This window comes from Pecten maximus, chromosome 3 (assembly GCF_902652985.1).
Source record: "Pecten maximus chromosome 3, xPecMax1.1, whole genome shotgun sequence".
In the NCBI taxonomy this organism is placed as follows: domain Eukaryota; kingdom Metazoa; phylum Mollusca; class Bivalvia; order Pectinida; family Pectinidae; genus Pecten; species Pecten maximus.
This window is the reverse complement of record NC_047017.1, coordinates 49,590,588-49,617,973: the sequence shown is the minus strand read 5'-3', so window position 1 is coordinate 49,617,973 and position 27,386 is coordinate 49,590,588. Positions and strand designations below refer to the sequence as shown.

The following is a 27,386-nucleotide window of genomic DNA, read 5'->3' as shown; positions in this document are numbered from 1 at the left end:
CCTGAAACAATAATCAAAATGTTCATTTAGCATAGAAATATTCAGGGGGAACCCTATGGTAAGTAATGGGGAGACAACTCTCCTGTTTTTGTTGACTTCCATTAAGTGAGGGAGAGAAGTAAGGATGGCAAGGGACACTATGTTGACTTATGTCAAGTGAGGGAGAGTCTATTGAACGTTATAAGATAAAGGGGAGATAACTTTCATTGGGTGAGGGGGAGACTATTGAACATTGTAAGATAAAGGGGAGATAACTTACATTAGGTGAGGGGGAGACTATTGAGCGTTATAAGATAAAGGGGAGATAACTTATATTAGGTGAGGGGGAGACTATTGAACGTTATAAGATAAAGGGGAGATAACTTACATTGGGTGAGGGGGAGACTATTGAACGTTATAAGATAAAGGGGAGATAACTTACATTAGGTGAGGGGGAGACTATTGAACGTTATAAGATAAAGGGGAGATAACTTACATTAGGTGAGGGGGAGACCATTGAACGTTATAAGATAAAGGGGAGATAACTTACATTGGGTGAGGGGGAGACTATTGAACATTATAAGATAAAGGGGAGATAACTTACATTAGGTGAGGGGGAGACTATTGAACGTTATAAGATAAAGGGGAGATAACTTACATTAGGTGAGGGGGAGACTATTGAACGTTATAAGATAAAGGGGAGATAACTTACATTAGGTGAGGGGGAGACTATTGAACGTTGTAAGATAAAGGGGAGATAACTTACATTAGGTGAGGGGGAGACTATTGAACATTATAAGATAAAGGGGAGATAACTTACATTAGGTGAGGGGGAGACTATTGAACATTGTAAGATCAAGGGGAGATAACTTACATTAGGTGAGGGTCCTGCGGGACTCCTACTGAACGGACTCAGCCTATCCAGACTGCCTGATGACGAGTGATGTACAGTCCCATTTCCGTTAACTCCCATTACCATTTCATCCTTTGAGTCTTTCTTTTTCTTTTGGTTTAAATTTTCTTTTATACTCTTTTTGAGGTCATCCTTGTCCAAATATCTCATAATCGACAGTTCTTCGGGATGTCTAATACCTAAATAGGATCAAAATACTAATTATTGACATAATATACCTACATTGAGTCAAAATACTAGTTACAGATATAATGTACAACAATGATAACATCTATATCTGTTATAAGCAATTAAAACAAATACAGAAAAAGAAATCCTACAAAATACAAAGTTTTAACCATTGACGTTTATTCATAAATCAAAGTGGAGAACAATTTTTACTTTTGATTTTTTTAGTTTCTCTGACTGCGGTTATGTTTGAGGTATGGATGAAGCTTTACTGTCCTTTGTTGTACAACTTGGCACTAACAGAATGTGCTATGAAGTTTGCCAGAAAAGAAAAACCTGTTAGTTTAAAACCAAATAATTTGATTAAAAACTGTTTTCAATAGACAAATAAGCTTGTTTGGTTAAGATGTTGGACATGAGGACCCTTGGGTAACTTTATGAGACCTTATCGGACAATTTGTGTCTGCCAAGAACACAGTTCCCTCACAATTTTATTGATTCATCATTTGTGTAAACACTGAAGATGATAGAGAACAACCTTCAGCCATACACCACTGTGAAGGATGCACACAAATTTGTACACCATGCCAGAAATCAAGCATTACAAGAAGATATGGCCTGTCTTTTATCTGTACATACCGATCCATAAAAAAGACGGAAATTTATCGTGTTTGTTACACACACTGATGCACAATGCCTTCAAGTAATGTGTAAATTCACCCAGGAAAATCAATTCTGTTTCATCTCCTGGCAAATTTACTTTGCAAATATTTGAAATACCGCTCTACCATTGAGTTGGTTTATCTACTTATAAACAAGTTAAATGAATTAGCATGCCCTGAGCAGGATCTTCGTCAGTAGAGGATATTTAACATAGATGTTGTATAATGTGTCTGCAAGACATGCCACATGTAAAAAGTACCTGCAGGCAAACTTGGGTACCATACTATACATATATATATATTATCTTAGGATTTGGGTAAATATACTCTCCTGTCAAAGTGAAGTAGCATCTATGAATGAATAATAAATAAAGTCAGAACGAATATTCCTAATGTAAAACTCTGATGAGACCATGAATTGAGTCTCGGTTAGATTGGTCTCTGAAGAATCCATGTTAGATTCAGAAGAGTCCGCAATGAAGGAAGCATAATGATTGTTATATTGAGATATCCAAGTTTCATGTATGGATGAAAGTGAAGACAAAAAAAATCATTCTTTTGGTGTTTCTATACCCTTCATTCAATATCTTTGAAGTTATGTTCTAGTGACATTTAACTGTGAAAATAACTTGGTTAATCGGGATAGTTAAAACAAGGACACCTTTCTAAAACAGATTATGACCATACAATATTTTTGAAGTGGCAGTTGGTATATATATACATCTTAAAGTTAAGCATAAACTGCCATACACGATTTCACAATGAATTTACAGCATCACATATGTTTTACTTGAAAGCATTACTTGTAATACTGGTGATTGTGACTTGAAGGCCCATTTTTATCTCAATATGTTTGATCTTTCCTGTTATTGTTTTACTGTGCATTCATGTGACCTTGCAATTGGTAAGTACTGGCTTTGTGAATCCAGTGCATTCTAGAGGATCATGGGCCTGGTTAATAGCTGGTTATAGATTCCAATACAATGTACCACATGGATATAGTGGTTGAGTGTTTTGGTGTGGTGCAGGAAGTGGTTGGTGTATGTTGTGTTTGGGCCTGTTCCCCATCCATCATCAGCCTCCCTCACACTGGACAGACAGTGCCTGTTGCCCAGAGTCATACCAGCTGTTATGAATGTACTCTATATATATCACAGGTCCTAACAAGTTTGTAGAGAATACCAACACCACCAAGTTCCAAGAGGAATCATATCCTGTTGGCTAAGTTCTACCTCAAACTGGCAATTCAATAAGCAAGTCTTTGGTCAAACGTCTCCATTTCACAACAAAAAAAAAAAAACGTTCTATACTTAGTATCATCCCAGAAGTGTCCCTTGAAGGGCTGTGTATACCATCAATGCTCCATCCCTAGCTATTCCAAAGCAGTTGTCACCCATATAGCTAAAGTACACAAGACTTGGACTAGTCCATTTTAACTTCAGGAGTCAATAGTTCACAAACAGAATATCCCAGATTTCACAGCAATGTTATCCCCAGTCTCCATTGATCCTAACCAACCAAGAGTCTAAAACTGTCCTTACTTCCCCTCTTCAATAAATAGCAATCATATAATTCCTCTCAATCCCAAATTAAAAGTATCCCTACTTATTCTCCAATTTCTCAATCTTCAACAAAAACCGCCCCTACTTTCTCTCTTATTCTGAATATCTCTCATAGTCCATGGTCAATCTCCACAAAAAGCATCCCTACTTCCTCTCAATTCTCAACAAAAATTGCCCCTACTTCCTCCCCACCAAAATCTTCACTACTTCCTCTCCACCAAAATCCTCCCTATTTCCTCTCCAACAAAATCCTCCCTATTTCCTCTCCAACAAAATCTTCACTATTTCCTCTCCAACAAAATCTTCACTATTTCCTCTCCAACAAAATCTTCACTATTTCCTCTCCGCCAGCATCCCTATATTTCTTCTCAAATAATTAAGCATCCCTAGTTTCCAGCAAATCTGAACCCTGATACCCATATTATAAAAATCTGAACCCTGATACCCATATTATAAAAATCTGAACCCAGATACCCATATTATACAAATCTGAACCCAGATACCCATATTATAAAAATCTGAATCCTGATACCCATATTATACAAATCTGAACCCCGATACCCATATTATACAAATCTGAATCCTGATACCCATATTATACAAATCTGAACCCTGATACCCATATTATACAAATCTGAACCCAGATACCCATATTATACAAATCTGAACCCTGATACCCATATTATACAAATCTGAACCTAGATACCCATATTATACAAACTCCTCAGTAACTCAAGGTCATTTGTGGTTTGACTTTAATAGACAGGTACTAGAATATAGGTATTCATATCATCTGTAATAAATAATTTATAGAAATTCTCAAAATATACAACAATAAATAGCAATAAACTCTATCAGATACAGGCAGTAATCCCCCAAAGGAAAACCTCAAAACAAGCCTTGTAATGAATCCGTTCCGTTTGATCTTTAAATTTCTATACCGAAAAAACATAAAACAACTCTGAACAATTGTTGTGCATTAATTCTTTTCAGTTTGTGAGCTTTGGCCTGATTTTACTGTTTATTATAGGTGGCGGTCTGATATAATCGTACTGTTATATTATAATCGATAATGTCACTTCCCGGAGAAATCAATTTCCCTCGTGAATATTGGCTAGATTTCTACCCATAAAATAGAAGTAATATGACAGGCTATTTTGATAACAGAATCAGAAGTCTGAAATTACGATCCATCGATACCTGGTATTAGTTACACGTGATTGCCACAGGTGTCTAAGGTATAATTACTAATGATCCTCCATTGTTACAGAATAGGAGTCATTGATTCTGTCAGTAGAAATACAGCCAGCATGTCCAGGGCAATACACATCTCTAATCAATGAAAAATATCCTTCCTAAACTAATTTGATCAAGCAAGGCTTAAATATAATCAATTTTACAAGCTTCATCAATACGAAAACAGGAATGTGCTATGCACCACGGTATACACTGTGATGAATGACATCGGGTACATAGAACAACTTAATGTATACTCCATAGGATGCTGCACGACCTAGCTACCTTTTATACATTAATCTTATATATATATATATATATATGTACTGTAGGATGCATAAAACTGATATCAAACTAAATTCAATGGGTAAGAGAACAAAATGTTCCTTTTACCTTGGCTGAACAAACCTCATTGGAAGGACTAGATGGTGTTTTAACTTTCTTGCATGAACACAAATTTAAAGACTTGGCAGCCTATAGCAAGCTTAAAGCTGTCACCTAAAAATGGTGGGGTAAAATTTCCTTTTATTACCCAGGTGATCATGGTTAAATATATTGGACATATCAGATAGTTATATGAAGATATTATCGAAGAAGTAAAGGAGTCAGTAACAATCTGGATCTCAACAGATAATTTAGGTCACTATAATCAAGTTCTGATGCTTATATCAGAATTTAGGTCACTATAATCGAGTTCTGATGCTTATATCAGAATTTAGGTCACTATAATCGAGTTCTGATGCTTATATCAGAATTTAGGTCACTATAATCGAGTTATGATGCTTATATCAGAATTTAGGTCACCATAATAAAGTTCTGATGCTTATATCAGAATTTAGGTCACTATAATCAAGTTCTGATGCTTATCATATCAGAATTTAGGTCACTATAATCGAGTTCTGATGCTTATCATATCAGAATAAGAATGGAGGCAAACTAAGCAAGATCAAAATATCATATCAGAATTTAGGTCACTATAATAGAGTTCTGATGCTTATATCAGAATTTAGGTCACTATAATCGAGTTCTGATGCTTATATCAGAATTTAGGTCACTATAATCGAGTTCTGATGCTTATCATATCAGAATTTAGGTCACTATAATCGAGTTCTGATGCTTATCATATCAGAATAAGAATGGAGGCAAACTAAGCAAGATCAAAATATCCTTCTATAACACTCCACGTAGAACTCTATCTAATCAGCTAACGATTGGCTGGGATTTTTATATACAAATACGGTATACATTTTATATACAGTATTTCTCTGAAAGTCAATTCTATAACACTCCGTGTAGAACTCTATCTAATCAGCTAACAATTGGCCAGGATTTTTATATACAAATGTACATTTTATATACAGTATTTCTCTGAAAGTCAATTCCTCTGTTGGCAGCATTGGAGACACAAATTTCCAATTTTTGTAATTGCCCATTGAATTGTCTGTTAGAGCATACACAGCACATTCACAACATCCTATCAAAGACACCACAGGAAGGAACTATTTTCTACCATAAAATAATCTTTCTGAATTGATTTTTTTTTTACAGAATATTACTACTCATTCCAAAGCATTATCAAATAACTTTTTACAGCTCAGCCAGACATTGTGTTGTGGAGGGCTGGAGGACTCGTGAGAGACCAGGAACCGAACACATTACAGAGAGAGATAGGAGAAATACAAAAGTTCTACCAGATCTACATAAACACAAAAAGTGGACAGTCGTGCTGTTCCAGCGCCATCAAGCTGGAAATATGTGATAATGCATCTAAATGATAAAAGTGATGAGGCAACCACAGTCAGTTGTTATCTCCTACAGTGAAGTTCATACAGTGCTTGTAGTGGAGCTAAATGTCAGTGATAGCTATAGCTAGTGAGAACCAGAATCCCTACATCCTGTAACTCTTTAAAAAGTGTCGAGGAAGTAATCAACAGAAAACCAACAACCTATGATGGAATTAAAGCAGAATTATTTTTGCACAATCAAAATTATTCTAACAGAGAAGAACAATCTTCAGGCACAACCCCCCACCCCCACCCCCACACACAGGAAGTAGGAAGTAATCAAACAGGGGGGGTGAGAGAGAGAGAGAGAGAGAGAGCAAACCAGGGTCATATGATTAAATCAAATTTATTTTTACAGAGAGGGAAAAATTTTGGGCATTTCTTTAAAAACAAAATCTGACCTTAACCAGGGACCCTTTATCTGACCTTAGCCACGGGCCCTTTATCTGACCTTAGCCACAGACCCTTTATCTGACCTTAGCCACAGACCCTTTATCTGACCTTAGCCAGACCCTTTATCTGACATTTAGCCAGACCCTTTATCTGACCTTAGCCACAGACCCTTTATCTGACCTTATCACCAGACCCTTTATCTGACATTTAGCCAGACCCTTTATCTGACCTTAGCCACAGACCCTTTATCTGACCTTAGCCACAGACCCTTTATCTGACCGTAGCCACAGACCCTTTATCTGACCTTAGCCACAGACCCTTTATCTGACCTTAGCCACAGACCCTTTATCTGACCTTAGCCACAGACCCTTTATCTGACCTTAGCCACAGACCCTTTATCTGACCTTAGCCACAGACCCTTTATCTGACCTTAGCCACAGACCCTTTATCTGACCTTATCACCAGACCCTTTATCTGACCTTGGCCACAGACCTTTTATCTGACCTTTAGCCATAGACCCTTTATCTGACCTTAGCCACAGACCCTTTATCTGACCTTAGCCACAGACCATTTATCTGACCTTAGCCACAGACCCTTTATCTGACCTTAGCCACAGACCCTTTATCTGACCTTATCACCAGACCCTTTATCTGACCTTAGCCACAGACCCTTTATCTGACCTTATCACCAGACCCTTTATCTGACCTTATCACCAGACCCTTTATCTGACCTTAGCCACATACCCTTTATCTGACCTTAGCCACAGACCCTTTATCTGACCTTAGCCAGACCCTTTATCTGACCTTAGCCACAGACCCTTTATCTGACCTTAGCCACAGACCCTTTATCTGACCTTAGCCACAGACCCTTTTTCTGACCTTAGCCACAGACCCTTTATCTGACCTTAGCCACAGACCCTTTATCTGACCTTAGCCACAGACCCTTTATCTGACCTTAGCCACAGACCCTTTATCTGACCTTAGCCACAGACCCCTTAATAAGCTTAGTTAGTAACTGAGAAAGTAATCAATCAAAAGAAAGAGACAGAACAAACCAATGACATAAGAGGAAATTTGGTCCCTAATTTTTTATAAAAATTATTTTTACTGAGAAGAAAACTCTATGGGTAATTTTCTTAAAACAAAATCTGACACCTGGCCATGGTGTTCAAGCCAAACAATTAAACAATTCAATTTATTATGTATATGGTCCTATTTGAATGTTCCCTTTGTTTTTTCTTTGTTACAGTGTTTCCACGACTGGGTAATGTCAGGAGTTTGATTAATCTTACCTAATTCTTTACAAAGTAGTATGACAGCAGAGAAAACATTCCGTGAGAAGTCCATTCTTTGGTCGATGATCTGCAGGTCAGGGAGCTGCACTCGTACATTTTTGTGCATGGGTGTAAAATGGAGTTTGGCATCAGCCTGTACATTGTACTGGTTTAAGGTTGACCTTGACCTTGTCAACCATGTGTTTCTCTCTGGCCACCATAGAGAATGATCTGACCAGTCCATTGCAATATCTGAAAAAGATAACAAATTTTATTTTATTTTTGTTAAGTATGTACATTTCAATACAGATGATGAATGTAATTGAGAAAGTTTCAGGACACTGGTACATTCTTCATCTAAACATGATTTAATATTTAAGAAATTCATTGAATAATGGGAGTGGGAGCCCATGTATTAATACTGGGAAAATCATTGTGCACTATGTACATGTAAAATGCCACATAACTGAACCACTCAGGGGATACATACGAAGATGTTCAGTTGATTTTATAACAACAGGTTAACTCATGATGAGGGGACAATGGCAGGGGTCTGGATACAGCAGGTACATAAAGTTAAGATACTGGTAGTATCAATTCATTGCACCATTCTAATGGTGTCGATAAAGGAAAATCCTCGTACCACTGATAGAATCAATGCTATACCATGGCTGGAATACCATTTCTCCTTGCTGGTATTATGATAAAATCAGTGATAGGAGAAAACTATTGTACCGAGTACTGTTACCCTAGTATCTATCTCTATAGCTCTAATTCTGGGTCAACTTGACTGAAAGTGATATCATAACAAATAGACATACACAGTAAACGTAATACAATGGCTGTCTTTTAGAGGAACGGCCGCATGTCATTGACCCTACATTGGTGAATACCTTTAAATCTCCTAATATTATCAGGTTAAAATATTCCAATAGCCCAGTACAGTTATACTGAGTAATCCCATTCACCTGCCTGCTGATCAATTATAAGATAAGTAGTAGAATGTAATCAAGCCAAAACCTCTGTAGGTTTGATAGTCTCCCAGTCTCCAACAATGTGCCAACTACCTAGTAAGTCACTGGGCAGCACGCTCCAGTGTTGACTTAGTAAACATATATATATGTCAACAACCAAATAGGTTGTATACCAATTCTTTGGATTCTTTCTCAACCACATTCAAATGAACTTCATTACTATCAGTTCCTAATTAAACCGTCTTTATTCCAAAGACAATGCATTTATCAAATATAGCTTATAAATGTATACTGCCCATCAATTATCTGTCTACACACCTTATTTCATTGCATTTGAAAATTATTCAGATCAATATTGTTGTGCCTTTATTAGGTGTATTGATCTATATAGTACACATAGTATACATTTCAAAAATGGCCCACCCCCATTTTATATTCAAAACTACAATCATAAAGGCAATGATTTTATTAGATTAATAATTAATGTACAGGTAACACAGGTATATAGTCTATAAATAATAGCCTGATTTGCCATTTTCAGTGACCTCTGCAGCTTCATTCCCCAGCAAAGTTATTATCATTATTAAAGTTATCATCATTGATTATTCATCAGACTGGAAATGTTGTCACATGGATTTTACAACAAACATGAATTTGTGTATCACATGTTTAAACTTCTATCCCTGTGGACCGCATTTTAAACGTTCATCACTCATATCTGTTAGCTACTGTATATATATATATACATAGTTGTACGAGAGAAATATATATATATATATAATTGTCAAGTAGTAATAACGACAGTACAGACAAGTAAATTGTCGAATTTTCGAGGCAATCTGCCCCTTTATCAAGACACAGGTAAATTACATACCATCACACACATATATATAGTAAATAGTCTTAGTATATTTGAGTTGGTATACATTAATTGCTTCAATGGTTTTATGACTCGTTACAATTTTCAAGTATCTTCCTGGATCAATCCCTCTTCCAGACCATTTGAGAGTATATCATTGTAGTTTTAGTTCAGTTCTAAATGTAGTAATTGATTTCATTCCCAGAACAACATGTTGGTCTTAAAACATACTTCAAAGTGTCATTAACTGAAAATGTTTATAAGGGGCTGAATCATACACTCACCAGGTATATGTTCAATGGGAGAAATTTGATTGCTATATTAGGAGGCACTTAATCTCTAAATCAAGATCTCTATCTTAATCAGTACAAGCCGTATGTTATTCAGGTTATTGCTAACAAGTACATGTACTTCATTTAATTTCCTCAGTGAATTTCTCTTGCCTGGTGAATTTACTGGAAACTTTACACCTAGACAGAAATATTACATTTAATATTTATATAATTAATCACATTTTATACCATGGGTTTATATTTGGCAACAATTTAATTGAATCAACATAAAATCCATTTAGTATGTGATATTTCTTTGGGGGTTGAATGGTTTCGGCTTCATGCCATGATGGAAGTCTATTTATAAGATTGGAGAGTCTATACATCAACATACATGTAAATGGCAGGGTAGATATTTCCCAATTGTATGGTGGCCTGGTCATGTTGTACCTGTTACGGCTGTACCTACAGGTTATATTTGTATGTGTGCCATAGAAACTTGACTACTAGATGAAGATGTTGCCATAGCAGCTTCACAGTTTTTCCTATAAATAATTGAATATATATTCAGTACTGAATATGATATCCAGTGTGATTTTACAAACATTATTCATATATTTTAAACAGTGAAGCCACACATGCCCAGAGCCTTCCAGACATTTTAGGACACTTCAATTATTACTTTAATTACGTATTATATGTACAACATATTGAACATGTCATGATTTGACAGATCTAAACAGTGTAGGAGTGTAAAACAACAGCTAACATATATAATACCAGAATTAAGTAATTGGTAAATGAAACTATAAGCTAGCAATCAAGGATGTGTGATCAATATTCTTGTTGTCAAGGAAACAAGGACAATGAACCTTCATCTTACAAAAAGTCCAACTTATATATATAATTAGGATCTAATCATGACAATTTCTACCCCGAATAAAGTCTTAACCATAATGATATAATGACACTTTAAATTTTCAACAAAGCTCAAGTCACATGATCATAATCATCGACCAAAAGAAAAAATTCAGCAACCTTGACGACCTTGACAAACATCTACTGATCATGACCTCTACATTACAGTTCTGCCATGATTTAATCATGACATCACTGGAGACTTTAACTCTTTCATCATTTCCGGCCATTAGTCCGAACACCATATTGACAGCTGGTTGATTGAAGAGTGTATATATCTTTTACATTGATTATTGTATCCTCTGAGCAACGTCAGCATCAAATTGTAAACATCAAAGGCCCCGTAACGAATGTTGCCTAACTTCGATTTCGTCTATGTGATATGGACGCACCATCAATCTACAAATTACTCCCCCCATCTATATATTATCATTGTACTCTGAAGTGCATCTCACAGCTTTATACTGCCAACAATCATCTGTAGCAATAGTGCAACATAATTTGGCTTTCAGCTCAGAATCGATGAAACCAGAACAGGACATTCCAGAAATGAGTCTGAGTATAATTATCTTATTTATTACACGAACATGCCATCAAATATCCATTGAAAGAAATCTGAGGGTGTACATGCTCATCGGCAGGCTAACTAGTTTTAGTCTATGTTACAGAAGTGAATTATTGCATGAAGGCACGTCATTATATTTGAATCACATCTACTGCACATCTGTTTGAGAGCTGTGTGTATCCTAATGTTAGACTACCGGTAGGTAGCTATATAGGGTGTCGGTACTTGAATGACAACATGTTACTATATTACCAACCAACACAGCTGTTGTTAACACTAGTCATAAGCTGATTTCTGTAATACATTTAATTCTTCCTGCAATAAATCATAAAATTCGAGATTATGCCAGTATCTTAAAATGTGAGTTATTGCAGGTACTGTGACATAACTATCTAAAGAGATCAATGTATGTGTATACACCGTACATATTGTATACATGTATCACGCATCATACACGTGATTACAAAATATTGTTTATGCATGTACCCCTTTACAAAACTATACTGATGTCAGACGCAGAAACTATTCTAGTGTACAATCTGTACTAATTTGAATACAGTACATGTAAACGTATAAAAACTTAAAGGTCAAACAGTATTTCTGCTAAGTTATCTTACTTATCCTCAATTCCAAAGCTCTTAAACTGATTTTATAAAAATTCACTAACTGTAAATTTAAATGCACTGTAACAAACGCTTGGCCCAAAAAATATGTTTAACATTAGAGTAAGTTTCCGAGACAAATGTGTAGAAAGTGGAAGTTATATATATTCACCTTTACTTGTTTACTTCTCACATTTTTGTATTATTAAATAAAGAAATCTACATTTCATCAATCATGAACCTATACTACTGCATTACAACATTATTTTATACAGAGACTATCTACACATCTACAACATTAACCATTGTATTCTAGCTTGTGGTAAACAGTACCAAATTCTATCAGGCTCCAACACCAACTTTTGCACTTTCAATAAAAATAAAGCATAATTAGGACGGATGATTTTCACATAAAGTAAATATTTGTGTGTATTTTCAACCTCAACAATATGTATTTCCATATGTATAAACAATCTGTATGAGGGAAACAGCTATATCCTGTTGTCTCTCATTACACCCATTAAATTATCATTTTTCAAAATATGTATAATTTATATCAAAATGTAACAATATCTGTTTAATATTCATGATCACATATATACCAATATTCCATGAATAAATTCTTTGCTCTAAGAATATACCTGCGGTGGTTTACCTGTGGTAGCTTAATTACCTGGCAGTTTACCTGGATTTTGAACCTTTGTTAGTGTTTGCAATTGCCCACAAATGAATTTTCAAGACATATAAAATGCCAATGTACTTTTTAATTATTTAACAGGTATAAAAACAATATTGATTTGCTTCAAGTCAGCTCGATTTCATCAAATCTAATTATTATAATTGACAAATAGAATGATAATTTCAATAAAGAAAACTAAAATGATGTCATCAAATGGCTGTTCTGATCACGAGATACACATCCTTCTAATGCAATATCTATTAATGCATTATTACCATGCTGAAAACATCCATATGCCTATAGATGATGATGACAAAACCAAAGCCTGTGTAGCAGCAATATAGAAACATGACAGAAATAATAGAATCATCTTTGATCTGATATCCATCTCTTTGTATTTAATTATGTAAGGAGGATATTGTGGGTATGATTCACAAGTGTATGTCGCTACTATTACTGTATCATTGACTGTGTACTGTACTAATTAACATCAAAGATCCAATCTAAGATAGCCCTATCTAGAGATCCCAGTACACCAGGCATGTCCGCCCCTATCAGTGCTGCTGGTAAAAGAGTTTGGCATGCCTGCTATAAGAAGGGTAGAGAAGGATCAGAGCCGAGTCTGATGGACATGCTAGATAGGCCACTTCACTGCACTGTGTAATGAGTCGTGTGTAATAAATGTTCTACATGAGGCTGCCAAGGAAAGGTGCAACATAGTACCGCTAGCTAAGTGTACAGTTCAAAGATCTGTTCCAAACACAGTATCCAATATAATCAGACTCTTAATGCAATCAAATATGAAAATGGATCATGATCATTTCCTACATAATTCAGCAAAGACCTGTTGAAGACATGTTGAAGACTCGAGCAGAGGATGGTTGTAACATTGTCTAATTTAGTAATTGATCATGAACAGAATTGGTAATAATAATGCTACATGACAGTCAAACTGTAATTACATATAACTAGAGCAACCCCAGGGTTATCAGGTACAACATTCCATGTACATCTACAAAGAAACATTCCAGGCCAGCACGCTGATAGTTGATACCAAATAGTCATTGATTTCAGGCAAGACAGGAAGCAATGAGAACTTTGTCAGATAAACCACCATGTCTAAATGTAAATATTTATCTAATCAAGCACCTTACGTCATGTTTGGCGTCTACTCATACTGTATATATAGCCTTCATATATCTCGACAATAAAAAGTATCAATCAAGTCTAATTATGCTTAAAATTGTGAACTTATCTGTATATTGAATACTGATTAATATATAGAGGTGACTTACATATGAATGCCAGGAATTTTTTTCCTGAAATAATTGGGACAAAACAAGAACAGTATTTGATTTAATCTAAAAAGATTAGCGAGGCGTGATGCGAAGTTTGATTTGATACGTTTGTAATGTATTCAATCACAGATGTGACCTGAATAAGTTTAATCATTATACAGGTAATGGAGCATATTATAGTCGACAAATACAGATCGTTATCTCAGAATTATAAATACCAAGTACACAGATCTGTGTGTACTACACTGGGTCTCTACAATAACATTCCTTAAACATGTGTAGCTGCTAATCACATATCTGTTTTAGTGGATAAGTATATGATGTTTATACTTCAGCAAACCATTTGTTACAAGACTAAGATTAACGATTTATAGTATAACAACTATAGGACAGTTTGATTGAATTCATAGCAACAGTCAAAATGCATTATCTCCCATATCACATCTAATGGTAATGACTGTTTTAAACACACGTTTCAGGTTTCTGTTTTAATTATGAACAATATACCTGTAATTTGATGTACATGTACCAATAAATTTCGGCAAATTTAATCAATCTTTATCAAATTTTTAACTCGTAAATTATTTTTGGCTGTACACATGAAATAATAATGGAATAATACTATATTTAACAGCATACAAAAGTTTTCCATGTTACAATGAATATATTTTTACTGGCGTTGAAATTATGTTTGCATAGTTTCAAGTTTGAAGTGTAAATAAAAAATTTATGAGCCCGATCGATCAAACAAATAATGGCTTTCTGCCTTTCACAGTTAGAAACAGGACAGCTAAGTCAACATCAATGAAGGCCACAAAAAGACACAAGAAAATCCTTCATAAATGTCATGGAAAAGCTGTGATTGTACATTTCCCATGGGCTACATTGGACAATTCTGCAATTCATTTACCAACAGGTGTGAAATATTAAGTTTCTTTAAAGTATCCAGGAAAATTCCTTAAAGAATAAATGTGTAGATCGCTAATAATTATATGATTTATACAGGAAGTTGATAGATTTCACACCATGGACCACCATCCATCACACACAGGAAGTAACACATTACAGATTAATGACAGTTTCTCATGTTCATCGATATCAATTAGCAGACAGTCTGATGACCACTTCTAGGACAAACGGCTTTAGGCATTCATGTTGTATTCGTATCCCATTAAACTTGTTCATGCATGGACCGTAATATTATATTTACTAGATATAATACACCACCAACGAAGGACACTAAGACCTGAGGCTCGGATATATACTATTTGTAACATTAATACATACTGTGATCTTATACTGCAGAAATTTATCTACCTTGCAATTTTACAATAAGCCATTTTAGTTCAGCATTTTTACAAGATACTACATTTCCATCATGATCAGGACTATACTTTACATTACTGAAATTCTTACACATATAAAATAACTTATCCAAATAAAAAAGGTAAGGTACCGGTGCACATACCAGGTAAATATATATATCTATATAACTATCCCGATTTTAACTTTATTTTCAACATGAGTGTCATATAAAGGCCAGAGTATTTTAGCAACTTCTATCAGTACCTGAAGCATTAACAAGGTACACCCAAGAACGAAGCTCTAAGTCAATCCTGCCAATGTTTATAAATGTACCAGACAGCCTCCCGACTAACAGTCAAACTGACACTGCTCAAATCATCTGTTTTACTTCACTGATAAACAAACTCATCAAATAATCTAGCTGTAATAAGGCAATTTTAAGTTAGTACCCTGGATTCCCTAAGCTCTCCTATACCCCAATCTTAGTGTCCTGTCCTGCTTTTTGGTATACCCCTTCCTCTGACACTATTCACCAACATTCCTGTCATAACCCCACCCACAATAAATGATAGTACATGTTAGAACTGATAGCAGTGCAAGGTCTGCTGACAGGGGATATGTCTGTAGAGATATGTGACCCTTAGGTCTGGTGAAAGTATGTCAAGACACCCTCATATACACATTTAACTTACAACTGTATGTAGGCCAGGACTATAAACACAGCGGACAAATTTTAACCTTCAGTTCACAGAAATATCAGTGTCAACAACCTTACCATGCTGGTAATTCTACATAAAGTAAAACAATGATCATTGTTATCTTATTATGTAGGGTAATAGCGCTATCAACCCAACACTTCCTTCAAGTAAAAAATTTCAGGATGAAATATATTGTCATGTTTTGTATAAAGGACATCAACAAAGGGAGTTAGTTTTCCAGGTAAACTCTTGATGAGCAGCAGTATATTACACCTATCATTCAGGTGTGTTAATACACAGGTGTGTACAGCATGCAGTGTGTGGTATCTGCGTCAGTACAGGTGCACAACATAACGGACAGTCATTTGTTTACAGGTGTCAAGACAACCCCTCCCAGCTGGGTAATTTTTACCTGAGCTCCAAACAGCTATTATACAGCCTCTGTTGAGCAGGTGAGGGTTATACTAGGTTAAATCAGTTTGTAGGTACTAGGCCATAATCTACAAATTACAAACTTTTTTTCAGGGGAAAAACAAATTTGTGATCGTTATGTATTCTGTCTTGTATCACTTCACAAATGCTCCACCTTAAACATGTTCCTGCACAAACAAAATCAATCTACTGAGTAACCATCCAAAAGGCTTTCAACACCTAAACAGAAACCCAATTCACTATGTTCTGTACTTCACCGGAAATGTATGAATGAACTATTTAAGAAAAAAGTTTATCTGCTTCTAGCATGTCAAACACATGTTAAAAAAATATCCATTGAGTATTGTAAAGCAATATACTACCAGTCTACAACAGTAATTCATTTATTTCAGAGAAGTGTGAGGTGGAGTTCTCCAGTGGAAACATTACATCACTTGTTGTACTATGTGTTGAAGTCTTGTTATAGAGCTTGGAGGTACATGGTGTCTTTGCGTACCTTATGACCTAACCTAGCCCTCAATGTGGACACAGGAATGTACACCATTATAACCCCGTTACCAGATGTTCTCTGTCCCTCTTCATCCATGACCATGCATAACCACTCAAACTATAGCTATAGTCATGCACTGTAATCTTTCTCAGTAATCTTTAACCAAAGAGCAGTCTTGGTTACATTATAACTAAGGTTCTGACCTGGAATCTGAAGCCAGACATGACAAGACAGTTTTATAGCTGTTAAGTTTTATCACAAGGACCATGGCTTCTGTACTTATCATCCGATATGGTCGTATTTTATATTCACTTTTTTTCTGAGAAGAAACAAGAAACTACATATAGCAATGGTAACTAGCTTGAATTCATAGCCACTGTCAAAATGCATCATGTATGTATGAGTGAGAGCAAAGGTTCTTCACCCTTTATGAATAATGATATGTACACTGTGCTATAGAAACACATTGCTCCCTCTCTGCTGCTGAGCAAGACAAGTCAATATTCCACAAGTTATAAACAGACAATAAGCAATGCCTGAAATATACATGATCATAATTTTGGTTCCAGTGAAATCAGGTCAAATTCTCGGTAGGCTACATTTACATTCGTCCAAATATGTGAAAATACCTTTGCACTTTACATGTGTTGTAAAAGTGTATTAGACAATTTAAGATTACAACCTTGGATGGTAGAAACACAGGTATACAATGGTCAAAATTAAGTACACTGTGCTGTAATACAATAGCTATAGATGCTCAACTGGTTGACTTCTCTTAACATATTTCCCCCTTGAACTAAAAATCTATTTTATAATTACTAACTTTCAAATCATTACCTGTCTCTGGTTTTAATATTTATGTTGTAAAAGAACAATTGTCAACAATATCCAGACAGTACAAATCTAGATAACGAGTTTGTGTCACCCCCAGGTCACTAAAATGACCAGTCGTTTCCACTTGGATTGATAACCTGGTGACAATGAACAGGATGTTTATGATAAACATTAAGACTGTCCTGTTTTACTTGCTAATGTAGGATTTTTTGGAGAACAGCCCAAATTCCACAAGAGTTTTCAAGAGTATAACCAGGCCAGTCAGTAGACACTTGAGAGTATGTTTTTCTATCTCCCCTCAAATGAAATCTTACTCTTGGGATAGAAGGGACGTATATAGATCTATATGACAATGTTTTGACACTTCAGAATTCTGAGAAATAGTTATTTGACTTTGGGATGGCTGCAGGTAAGGGTCAACTGGATGGCCTGTGTAACTGGCCCTTAGTACAGGTAGTATTTTGTGCGACTTGTAAAAGGGCACTCAGGAAAAGAAGGTTAAATAAACAAAAAGGTATAAAAGTTGTGGAGACTTCATTCAAGTGACCTATGAAAATCAAATCAAGCAGCTTAAACTGGGTTTTTTTAAGTAAGTTTCCTGTTTTAAGCCTGTCAATTAATATTTGGTCCCCCTGGCCAGAGACTTAGTATATAGGTCTCTTCCCTGGCTTGTTTTTGTTTTTCTTAAAACCAAATCTGCATGCTTTATTAAAGTTTAACAGGAAAAAAATAATGAATTAATTGTCAACTCTACTGGTACTTTTCTATAATAATGAAAAATAAACTGCAAAACTTTGGGATCAAAAATTTATAAAAATACTGTTTACATAATTACCTAGAGCCTCCACCAGCTGGACCATGACTCCACCTACGTTTAGGTCCCCTGTCACTCGGAGGGTCCGCTCCACCTGTAAATCCGTAACCGTGATGGTCAGATTCCATGACCCGTCTATGCTGGCCATTTTCACGTACTTTTTTCTTTAAATACACAATCTAATACACAAGGCCTGTTCGTTTTTTAACAAACCACACTTATAAATCCACTAAACAGGTAAATCCCGGCTTGAAAACATAACCAAAGCTTGCCCTCAAAGCAACTCACGGGAGGTTAGGAACTGACATTCTCTGGAAAATAAAAAAAAATCAGTTTTGTAAACAAATACGACTTATTCCAAAGTTACGGACGAACAGTGTAGGTCCAGTTGACTGTGATAGATTAATTTCGACCGTAATATTTGAACTTACACGTTTTACAAGACAACATCAGCAGATTGAGCTGCGTCGATGGAGCGGTCCGAGACGTGAGTTAAATGCGTGAATGAATGATAAAGCTTACGTTTACAACGATTCTAGGTCACTTGCTAAAATGTAATGGCCGATCTCGAATTCGGGAAGTCCGTCGAGAACAACTGTTTCTTTTTCTGCTTACCTTATTCCATTGACGTCCCTTAACGAACAGAATGTCCTCAGTAACCTCTCCTGACCTCGTGATAAACAAATGAGAACTTGACATAGATCACAAAACCCAAACACATACGACCAAACTACGAATCGAATAGACTACTACTAGTCTCAATGACTCAAACCGCTTGCCCTATATGGAAGTGAATTATCTACGTTCAGAGAACTTCCCATCTGCCGTTAGACGGATTTTGATTGGTTGTGGGATTTCCCTCGTTGAGCTACTACATCACACTAAGCATCGTTTAAGCAGCACATAGGTTGTAAATATTGCATCTGTAATGCATTATCAACTTTGACAATACACCAACGTATCTATATATTGAATTTGTACATATGTATGATTGATATTTACGGGAAACCCCTCAAATGTTAATAAAAAAATCGGACCAATCGTTGCCCGTCTTACAACGAAACACTTATCTGTCGAGTACCTGTTAATGACGTCACATTACAGGGGAATTACCAATCCCGAACGGGTTTCAAGTTTCTTGGCTTTTGGTAGTGTTACTCATGTGTTTGTAATGTGTTTGAAGTCCAATTAAGCACGCACGTTAACTTGTTTTATGATAAAAAGAGAAAAATTAACTTCACAAATCAAATACACAAATAAAAGCAACCATGAAACATAGATATAAAAAATCTTCAGAATTCAATTTTTAACATAAAAAGTTCTTGTTTGAATCTTCTAAGACCTAGACGAGTAAGTTTATAACAGACAGATTTTTAAATATAATGACATTGAATGTCTAAACAATACTGTTAAATGAAAATCGCTAAGTGAGCTAAATGAAAATGCCCAAGAAAGATTTGGGTGGAGCAAATTACTGATTAGAGGCCCCCTAATTAATGAATTTCATGTTTTCTAGCATACCATATTTTACTTTTTTAGGGCTTATCCGAGACCATGATGATCATTTCAGATTTTTGGCCCAATAGTTCAAGTACTGTACACATATTAACAATATTGGTAGCTAGTGGCCATGGCAGGGACATATTGACATGTTTTATGTAAAACATCTTCTAAAAGGAATCAAGAGTTTAAAATGTGTTAACCAAAATATATGCTTGACAGTATGTTATAACATATTGAGCATACTCTAGACTGGCTCCTGTATCTAGAATATTGAAATTATAAGAAAAATTGATCGTTATGAATTTGGTCCCTGAGAAATGTTTGATTCCTAAGTTTCAAACTAGGGGGAGTTAATTAGTATTAGAATTTAGCAGAGCAATTATTAATAAACACTTAGGGGCTGGTGGCAAATCTAAGCACACTCCACACTCTTACCGGAGGAGTGATTTGTTAATTAGTGTGTAGGCTTCCTCCAACCGAAAATTGGATAACCAAAAACATAGGCATATACCGCTCGAAATCACAATGCTATCAATGTCCCTGGCTTAATGCTCTAGTATAATATATATATTTACCAATGGATGGAACTAGCAACTTATGTCTCTTCATTAGCCATTCTATCTTCCAGTAACATCAACCAATTCTTAAAAAAAAAATACATATAGACTTTAGACTGTGTGCATCTGACTAAACTTTATTGCATCCTTTCATCCATACAGAACAAGTCTATTCAAAGATTTGCTTCTATTTCCCTTTTAATTGCATCAAAATTCTTTGTTAATGAAGACAACATGCTATCTTGACCCAGGGATGACTTTAACAAAGTTTGGTTAAAATCTAACAAACAGTTCAAGGGGAGTAGACTTTTAAAGGAAACATCCGAGAGACACTAGGCCTCAAGTCAATGGTTCTTTGCAGAATGGATATTTATTTCATAATACAAAATGTAGATAATATTCCTTCCAACATCATTGTCAGAGTGATAATATGGACCGCATGTCTCTACTAAATCGTAATCAGTTATTGTGGAAGTTGAGATTGAAAGTTTATGATCGAATGAACTGTACAGTCAATGGTTTTAATTGGTTTAGAACTTTAGCCAGGAGTGATTATGATTAGACAAGCCATTTACATTAGGTAAAGATTCATGACTTCTGCTGAAACATTTTACATGAACTATGCAGACAAACAAAATGGTGACAGACAGATGTAAAGATTGTTAATTACTGTGGTAAAATTTTACTTGAATATCTATTCCCCAAAAATAACACCATTCTTGCTGTTTTATTTCAGATGATAGATGATGAGTGAAATTGGTCGTTACTGGATCTCAGACATGAACTGTTCTAACAAGCACCGATTGTGGGACACTACGTGGAAATGATGTATTGTCGGACACTACATGGAAATGGTGTACTGTCGGAAACTTTATGGAAATGATGTACTGTTGGACACTACATGGAAATGATGTACTGTGGAAATGATGTACTGGAGGACAGTACATGGAAATGATGTACTATCTGATACTACACAGGAATGAAGTACTGTCAAACACTTCACGGAAATGATGTAATGTCGGACACTACATGGAATTGATGTACTGTCGGACACTACACAGAAAGTATGTACTGTTGGACACTACATGGAAATGATGTACTGTTGGACACTACATAGAAATGATGTACTGTCGGACACTACAAGGAAATGATGTACTGTTGGACACTACATGGAAATGATGTACTGTTGGACACTACATGGAAATGATGTACTGTTGGACACTACATAGAAATGATGTACTGTTGGACACTACATAGAAATGATGTACTGTTGGACACTACATTGAAATGATGTACTGTCGGACACTACATAGAAATGATGTACTGTCGGACAATACATGGAATTGATGTACTGTCTGACACTACATAGAAATTATGTACTTTTAGACACTTCATGGAAATGATGTACTGTCTACACGGAAATGATGTACTGTCGGATACTATACGAAAATTATTTACTATCTGATACTACACAGGAATGATGTACTGTCTGACACAACACGGAAATGATGGACTGTCTACATGGAAATGATGTACTGTCTTATACTACAAGGAAATGATGTACTGTTGGACACTACATGGAAATGATGTACTGTTGGACATTACATGGAAATGTACTGTCTACACGGAAATGATGTACTGTCAGACACTATACGGAAATGATGTACTGTTGGACACTACATGGAAATGATGTACTGTTGGACACTACATGGAATTGATGTACTGTCTGACACTACATAGAAATGATGTACTTTTAGACACTTCATGGAAATGATGTACTGTCTACACGGAAATTATGTACTGTCGGATACTATACGAAAATTATTTACTATCTGATACTACACAGGAATGATGTACTGTCTGACACAACACGGAAATGATGGACTATCTACATGGAAATGATGTACTGTCTTATACTACAAGGAAATGATGTACTGTTGGACACTTCATAGAAATGATGTACTGTTTGACACTTCATGGAAATGATGTACTGTTTGACACTTCATGGAAATGATGTACTGTTGGACACTACATGGAAATGATGTACTCTTGGACACTACATGGAAATGTACTGTCTACACGGAAATGATGTACTGTCAGACACTATACGGAAATGATGTACTGTTGGACACTACATGGAAATGATGTACTGTTGGACATTACATGGAATTGATGTACTGTCTGACACTACATAGAAATGATGTACTGTCTGACACTTCATGGAAATGATGTACTGTCTACACGAAAATGATGTACTGTCGGATACTATACGAAAATTATTTACTATCTGTTACTACACAGGAATGATGTACTGTCTGACACAACACGGAAATGATGGACTGTCTACAGGGAAATGATGTACTGCCTTATACTACAAGGAAATGATGTACTGTCGGACATGACATTCATGGAAATGATGTACTATTTGACACTTCATGGAAATGATGTACTGTTGGACAATACATGGAAATGATGTACTGTTGGACACTACATGGAAATGATGTACTCTTGGACACAACATAGAAATGATGTACTGTTGGACACTACATGGAAATGATGTACTATCTGATACTACACAGGAATGATGTACTTTTAGACACTTCATGGAAATGATGTACTGTCAGACACTTCATGGAAATGATGTACTGTTTGACACTTCATGGAAATAATGTACTGTTGGACACTACATGGAAATGATGTCCTCTTGGACACTACATAGAAATGATGTACTGTTGGACACTACATGGAAATGATGTACTGTCTGATAATACACAGGAATGATGTACTTTTAGACACTTCATGGAAATAATGTACTGTCAGACACTATACGGAAATGATGTACTGTTGGACACTACATAGAAATGATGTACTGTTGGACAATACATGGAAATGATTTACTGTTTGACATTTCATGGAAATGATGTAGTCTGACACTACATAGAAATGATGTACTGTTGGACACTACATGGAAATGATGTACTATCTGATACTACACAGGAATGATGTACTTTTAGACACTTCATGAAATGATGTACTGTCAGACACTATATATACGGAAATGATGTACTGTTGGACACTACATAGAAATGATGTACTGTTGGACAATACATGGAAATGATTAACTGTTTGACACTTCATGGAAATGATGTACTGTTTGACACTTCATGGAAATGATGTACTGTTGGACACTACATAGAAATGATGTACTCTTGGACACTATACGGAAATGATGTACTATCTGATACTACACAGGAATGATGTACTGTCAGACACTTCACGGAAATGATGTACTGTCTGACACTTCAAGGAAATGATGCACTGTCGGACACTACACAGAAATGATGTACTGTCGGGCACTACACGAAAATGATGTACTGTTGAACACTGAATTTATTCTAGGCCTACTTACAGATTTGTCTCATTTTCCTATTTTCGTGATATTTATGAGTCTTAACATAATCAACTTACTCATTTTAATGCATTTATGTATATCCACTGGAATCTTGTGTCCAGATTGACCCAAGCATTCACTCTAAAACAGTAGAATTATTATTGTTTGTAAGATCAACTATCATTTCTATCAAATGTCATAAAAAAGAAAAATACACATCGCCAACACAGAACAATTGTTTAATTCAATTACAAATTCTTCCTTATATTACTTCTATATTGTTTTTAGTTTAAACATGTTTTATTGTCAATAAAGCGACAAAGGGATCAACCACAAGTTATTGCGACTTATGAAACGCCCTCTCCCAAATTCACAAACATCCTAGCTTCTAATGAACCATAATCAGTGCACACCGGATTAGCTTGCATGATGCTATCAAAATTCAGAAAATAAATGGTCCTTCCTCATTAATTTCTACCAGCCTGTATTAAATTCAATTTCAACTAAAATATGCATGTATATATAACAAAACATGAATCTTTTTTATCAATGTATAGCATTTATTTCCATATCTTGACACAAAGGTAACATACATCATCATCAGTCATAATAACCATATACAATAATTGATTTATACAAACATAGGAACAAATGATAGCTAACAATTAAAACATAATAAACTGTAGCAAATATGCATCATATTTTCTGGACGGAGTTATCAGTTTACAGGTACGCTGAATGTTTATGATAATATCAGCCAATTAACTTTTAACACAGGACAGTGTGATGGACCTCTTCATTCTCACACACATTAGTAAGACAGATGAAAGTGATACATTAATGTATTATAGAAATTTTATAAACCTGGCCTATGAAGGCAAATATTAGTTACACATGAAACAAAAATATTTGACAATAAATGGCCCATGGTTTTGGGAAATGGTATCTTATGATAAAGGATGTATATAAGTGTCTCTTTCAGACTAATAAGAAGCCGGTACAGTACCCCAGATGTACCGTGGACTATATATGTATCAAACATATCAAACCACCTGGTTTACTAACATGCATGCAATAGAGAAATAAATTAAGTATCTGGTTCATTGAATTCCAAAAACACCAACTTTTAATATAGCTTGATGAAAATGTTCATACATTTTGAAATATAATACACTTCATTTTAATTTGCACCTTTCACTTTTTCCATAAGAACAACATCCAACAGGTAAACATATATATCATACATGTACCTATTCAGTGGGATTGAAACGATTATATCATGCAAATGATACACACACCTGACTTGATAGGTTTTACTACCTGAAAAGCCAGGTGAGCAAACAGAATCATTAGCATGGATGTGCTTCCCACTTAAAGCGAAAACCTTTACAAAAAAAAATAGTAATCCAAATATTTTGCTTTAGGTCACAACTAAACAGGCAAGATTTTCCATTCCAATGATTGCAATGAAAAGGGAAAGTCAAACTGACTGAACATTTTTTGACATACCACTAATTCTTTTTGAAATACATTTTCAGAATAGTTTTTCGAATGAAGATTTCATTATGTTGTGCTGGTTGAAATGACACATTATCAGGTGACGGTGGGGGGAAAGGAGGAATGAATGGACTTAAGGTGAGGACAGCTACTGACTATGTGTGCTCATCCCAGTGTGAAGGTAGCACACAGCCCATTTAACCACGTAAGTTGGTTAAATACCTCCGGGATTACATATTTACTCAAGTGCTTATCAGAGCAGAACCATTGTCTCCACAGGTATTTTGATATTTATCTTACCTATTCACAAACTACAATGCCTCTCTCCAAAGCATGCAATACAGATTCAGATAACTTTTGGACAAGACTCCATTCAGAAATAACATTGCATATCATCGCAATCTGCCTGTAAACACCTGTACAGGGTTCATCAATACTACTTCTACTAGAGCAGACTTTTGAAGGACAAAGAAGATCAAAGAATATTTGAGAGGCCTTATGACAAATTAACAAATGTCAACATCCATTTAACATCATTGTATTCAACTAATAAAAGTTAATTACCTGTAAACAAATATGGATATGTTTCACCTCAATTACTGTACAGATGGTTTATGTACAAATTGCATTCTTGTGTAACTCACAATACCAAAATGAGACACAGATTAATATTGTTTCCTTCAATTGATAATACCCATAAGTATGGTGGTCATGGTAACAGGGCGCTTAACTGCATGGTACCAAATACACTACAGGAAATAAAGGGAGAAAGCTAGATGCTTGTTCAGAGAGGAACATTGAGTAGGATTAGACCTACTGGTGACTGTAATGTAGATATTGTATAACATTGAGTAGGATCATTAGATCTACTGGTGATTTTAAGATAACATTTGTTAGCATTTTTACTAAACTGCAAGGTTGGCCTAATAGCAAGCTTTTGCCAGATAAATATAAGTCCTACATTTGTCAGGCCCCTGTGCTGTAATGTTAAATGTGTGAAAATAAAATTGTTACATAATAACTCCAGTGTAAAGCTACAGTCACAGGGACTTGAGAGCTTACATATATTTGAGTGTATAAAGTATTGTTTACAAAGGTGTGGGGAGTAGAGTCGGTGCAATAAGAGAAATATCAGGTGAAGGTATTTTTACAGTGCTAAATTAATGTTCAATAAAAATTATACCTATCAATGTTGTCTATCATATTGGGCAATACAGTATCAACACTGAGGGATGCCATTGTTAAGGAATAATAATTTAGCCTTTTAAAAGTATGAGAATACTTGATACACAGTATGAAAGGTCAAAATACACCTAGACTCTTAATAATCTGAGACGACTACATGTGTAATAAACAGCAATATCTACTGACATGAACTATATCACAGACATTCAGCATAACACAAGTCAAACACAAGGCATGTTGCTCAATCACTTTCACTTAATAGTTTTAAATATTTTAAATTCTGATTAATCTCTATAGAAGTGAAAAATGATGTTTAAGCTGTTTGAGGAGTTCTTTGGAGTCAACATGGTCAGGGAAGGCGTCCACCGCTCGCTTGGCTGCATTGTAACTGCTCTGTAAATCTCCCAACTGTAAACAAACACAGTAAATTAAATATTCATCACAAAACAAGATACAACAAAAAATAAAAATGTTTTAATTAAGGCAACTAACTCAAAATTTTCTAATTTCTATCTTTGAAAACTCACTTGATGTTTCTTTCAT

General features: G+C 35.4%; 2 protein-coding genes across 3 annotated transcripts in view; both read right to left on the bottom strand.

Annotated features, from left to right (window-relative positions):
* Nucleotides 1-19,505, bottom strand: part of LOC117324446 (fermitin family homolog 2-like) — a 45,206-nt gene extending 25,701 nt beyond the window's left edge. Inside the window, 4 exon segments of the mRNA XM_033880302.1 lie at nt 854-1,071; nt 7,989-8,222; nt 18,732-19,021; nt 19,142-19,505. Coding sequence (XP_033736193.1) covers nt 854-1,071; nt 7,989-8,222; nt 18,732-18,858 — 579 coding nt within the window. The 5' untranslated portion in view covers nt 18,859-19,021; nt 19,142-19,505.
* Nucleotides 19,506-24,698: 5,193 nt separating this feature from the next.
* The window catches only part of LOC117324444 (tetratricopeptide repeat protein 8-like), an 80,315-nt gene continuing 77,627 nt past the window's right edge, over nt 24,699-27,386 (bottom strand). Inside the window, exon 11 of one of the 2 annotated variants that reach the window (XM_033880297.1) lies at nt 24,699-27,251. In XM_033880297.1, the coding sequence (XP_033736188.1) occupies nt 27,135-27,251 (117 nt within the window). In that variant the 3' untranslated portion in view covers nt 24,699-27,134. The remainder of the gene's footprint in view (nt 27,252-27,386) is intronic. The other variant, XR_004531995.1, reaches the window with a different exon arrangement.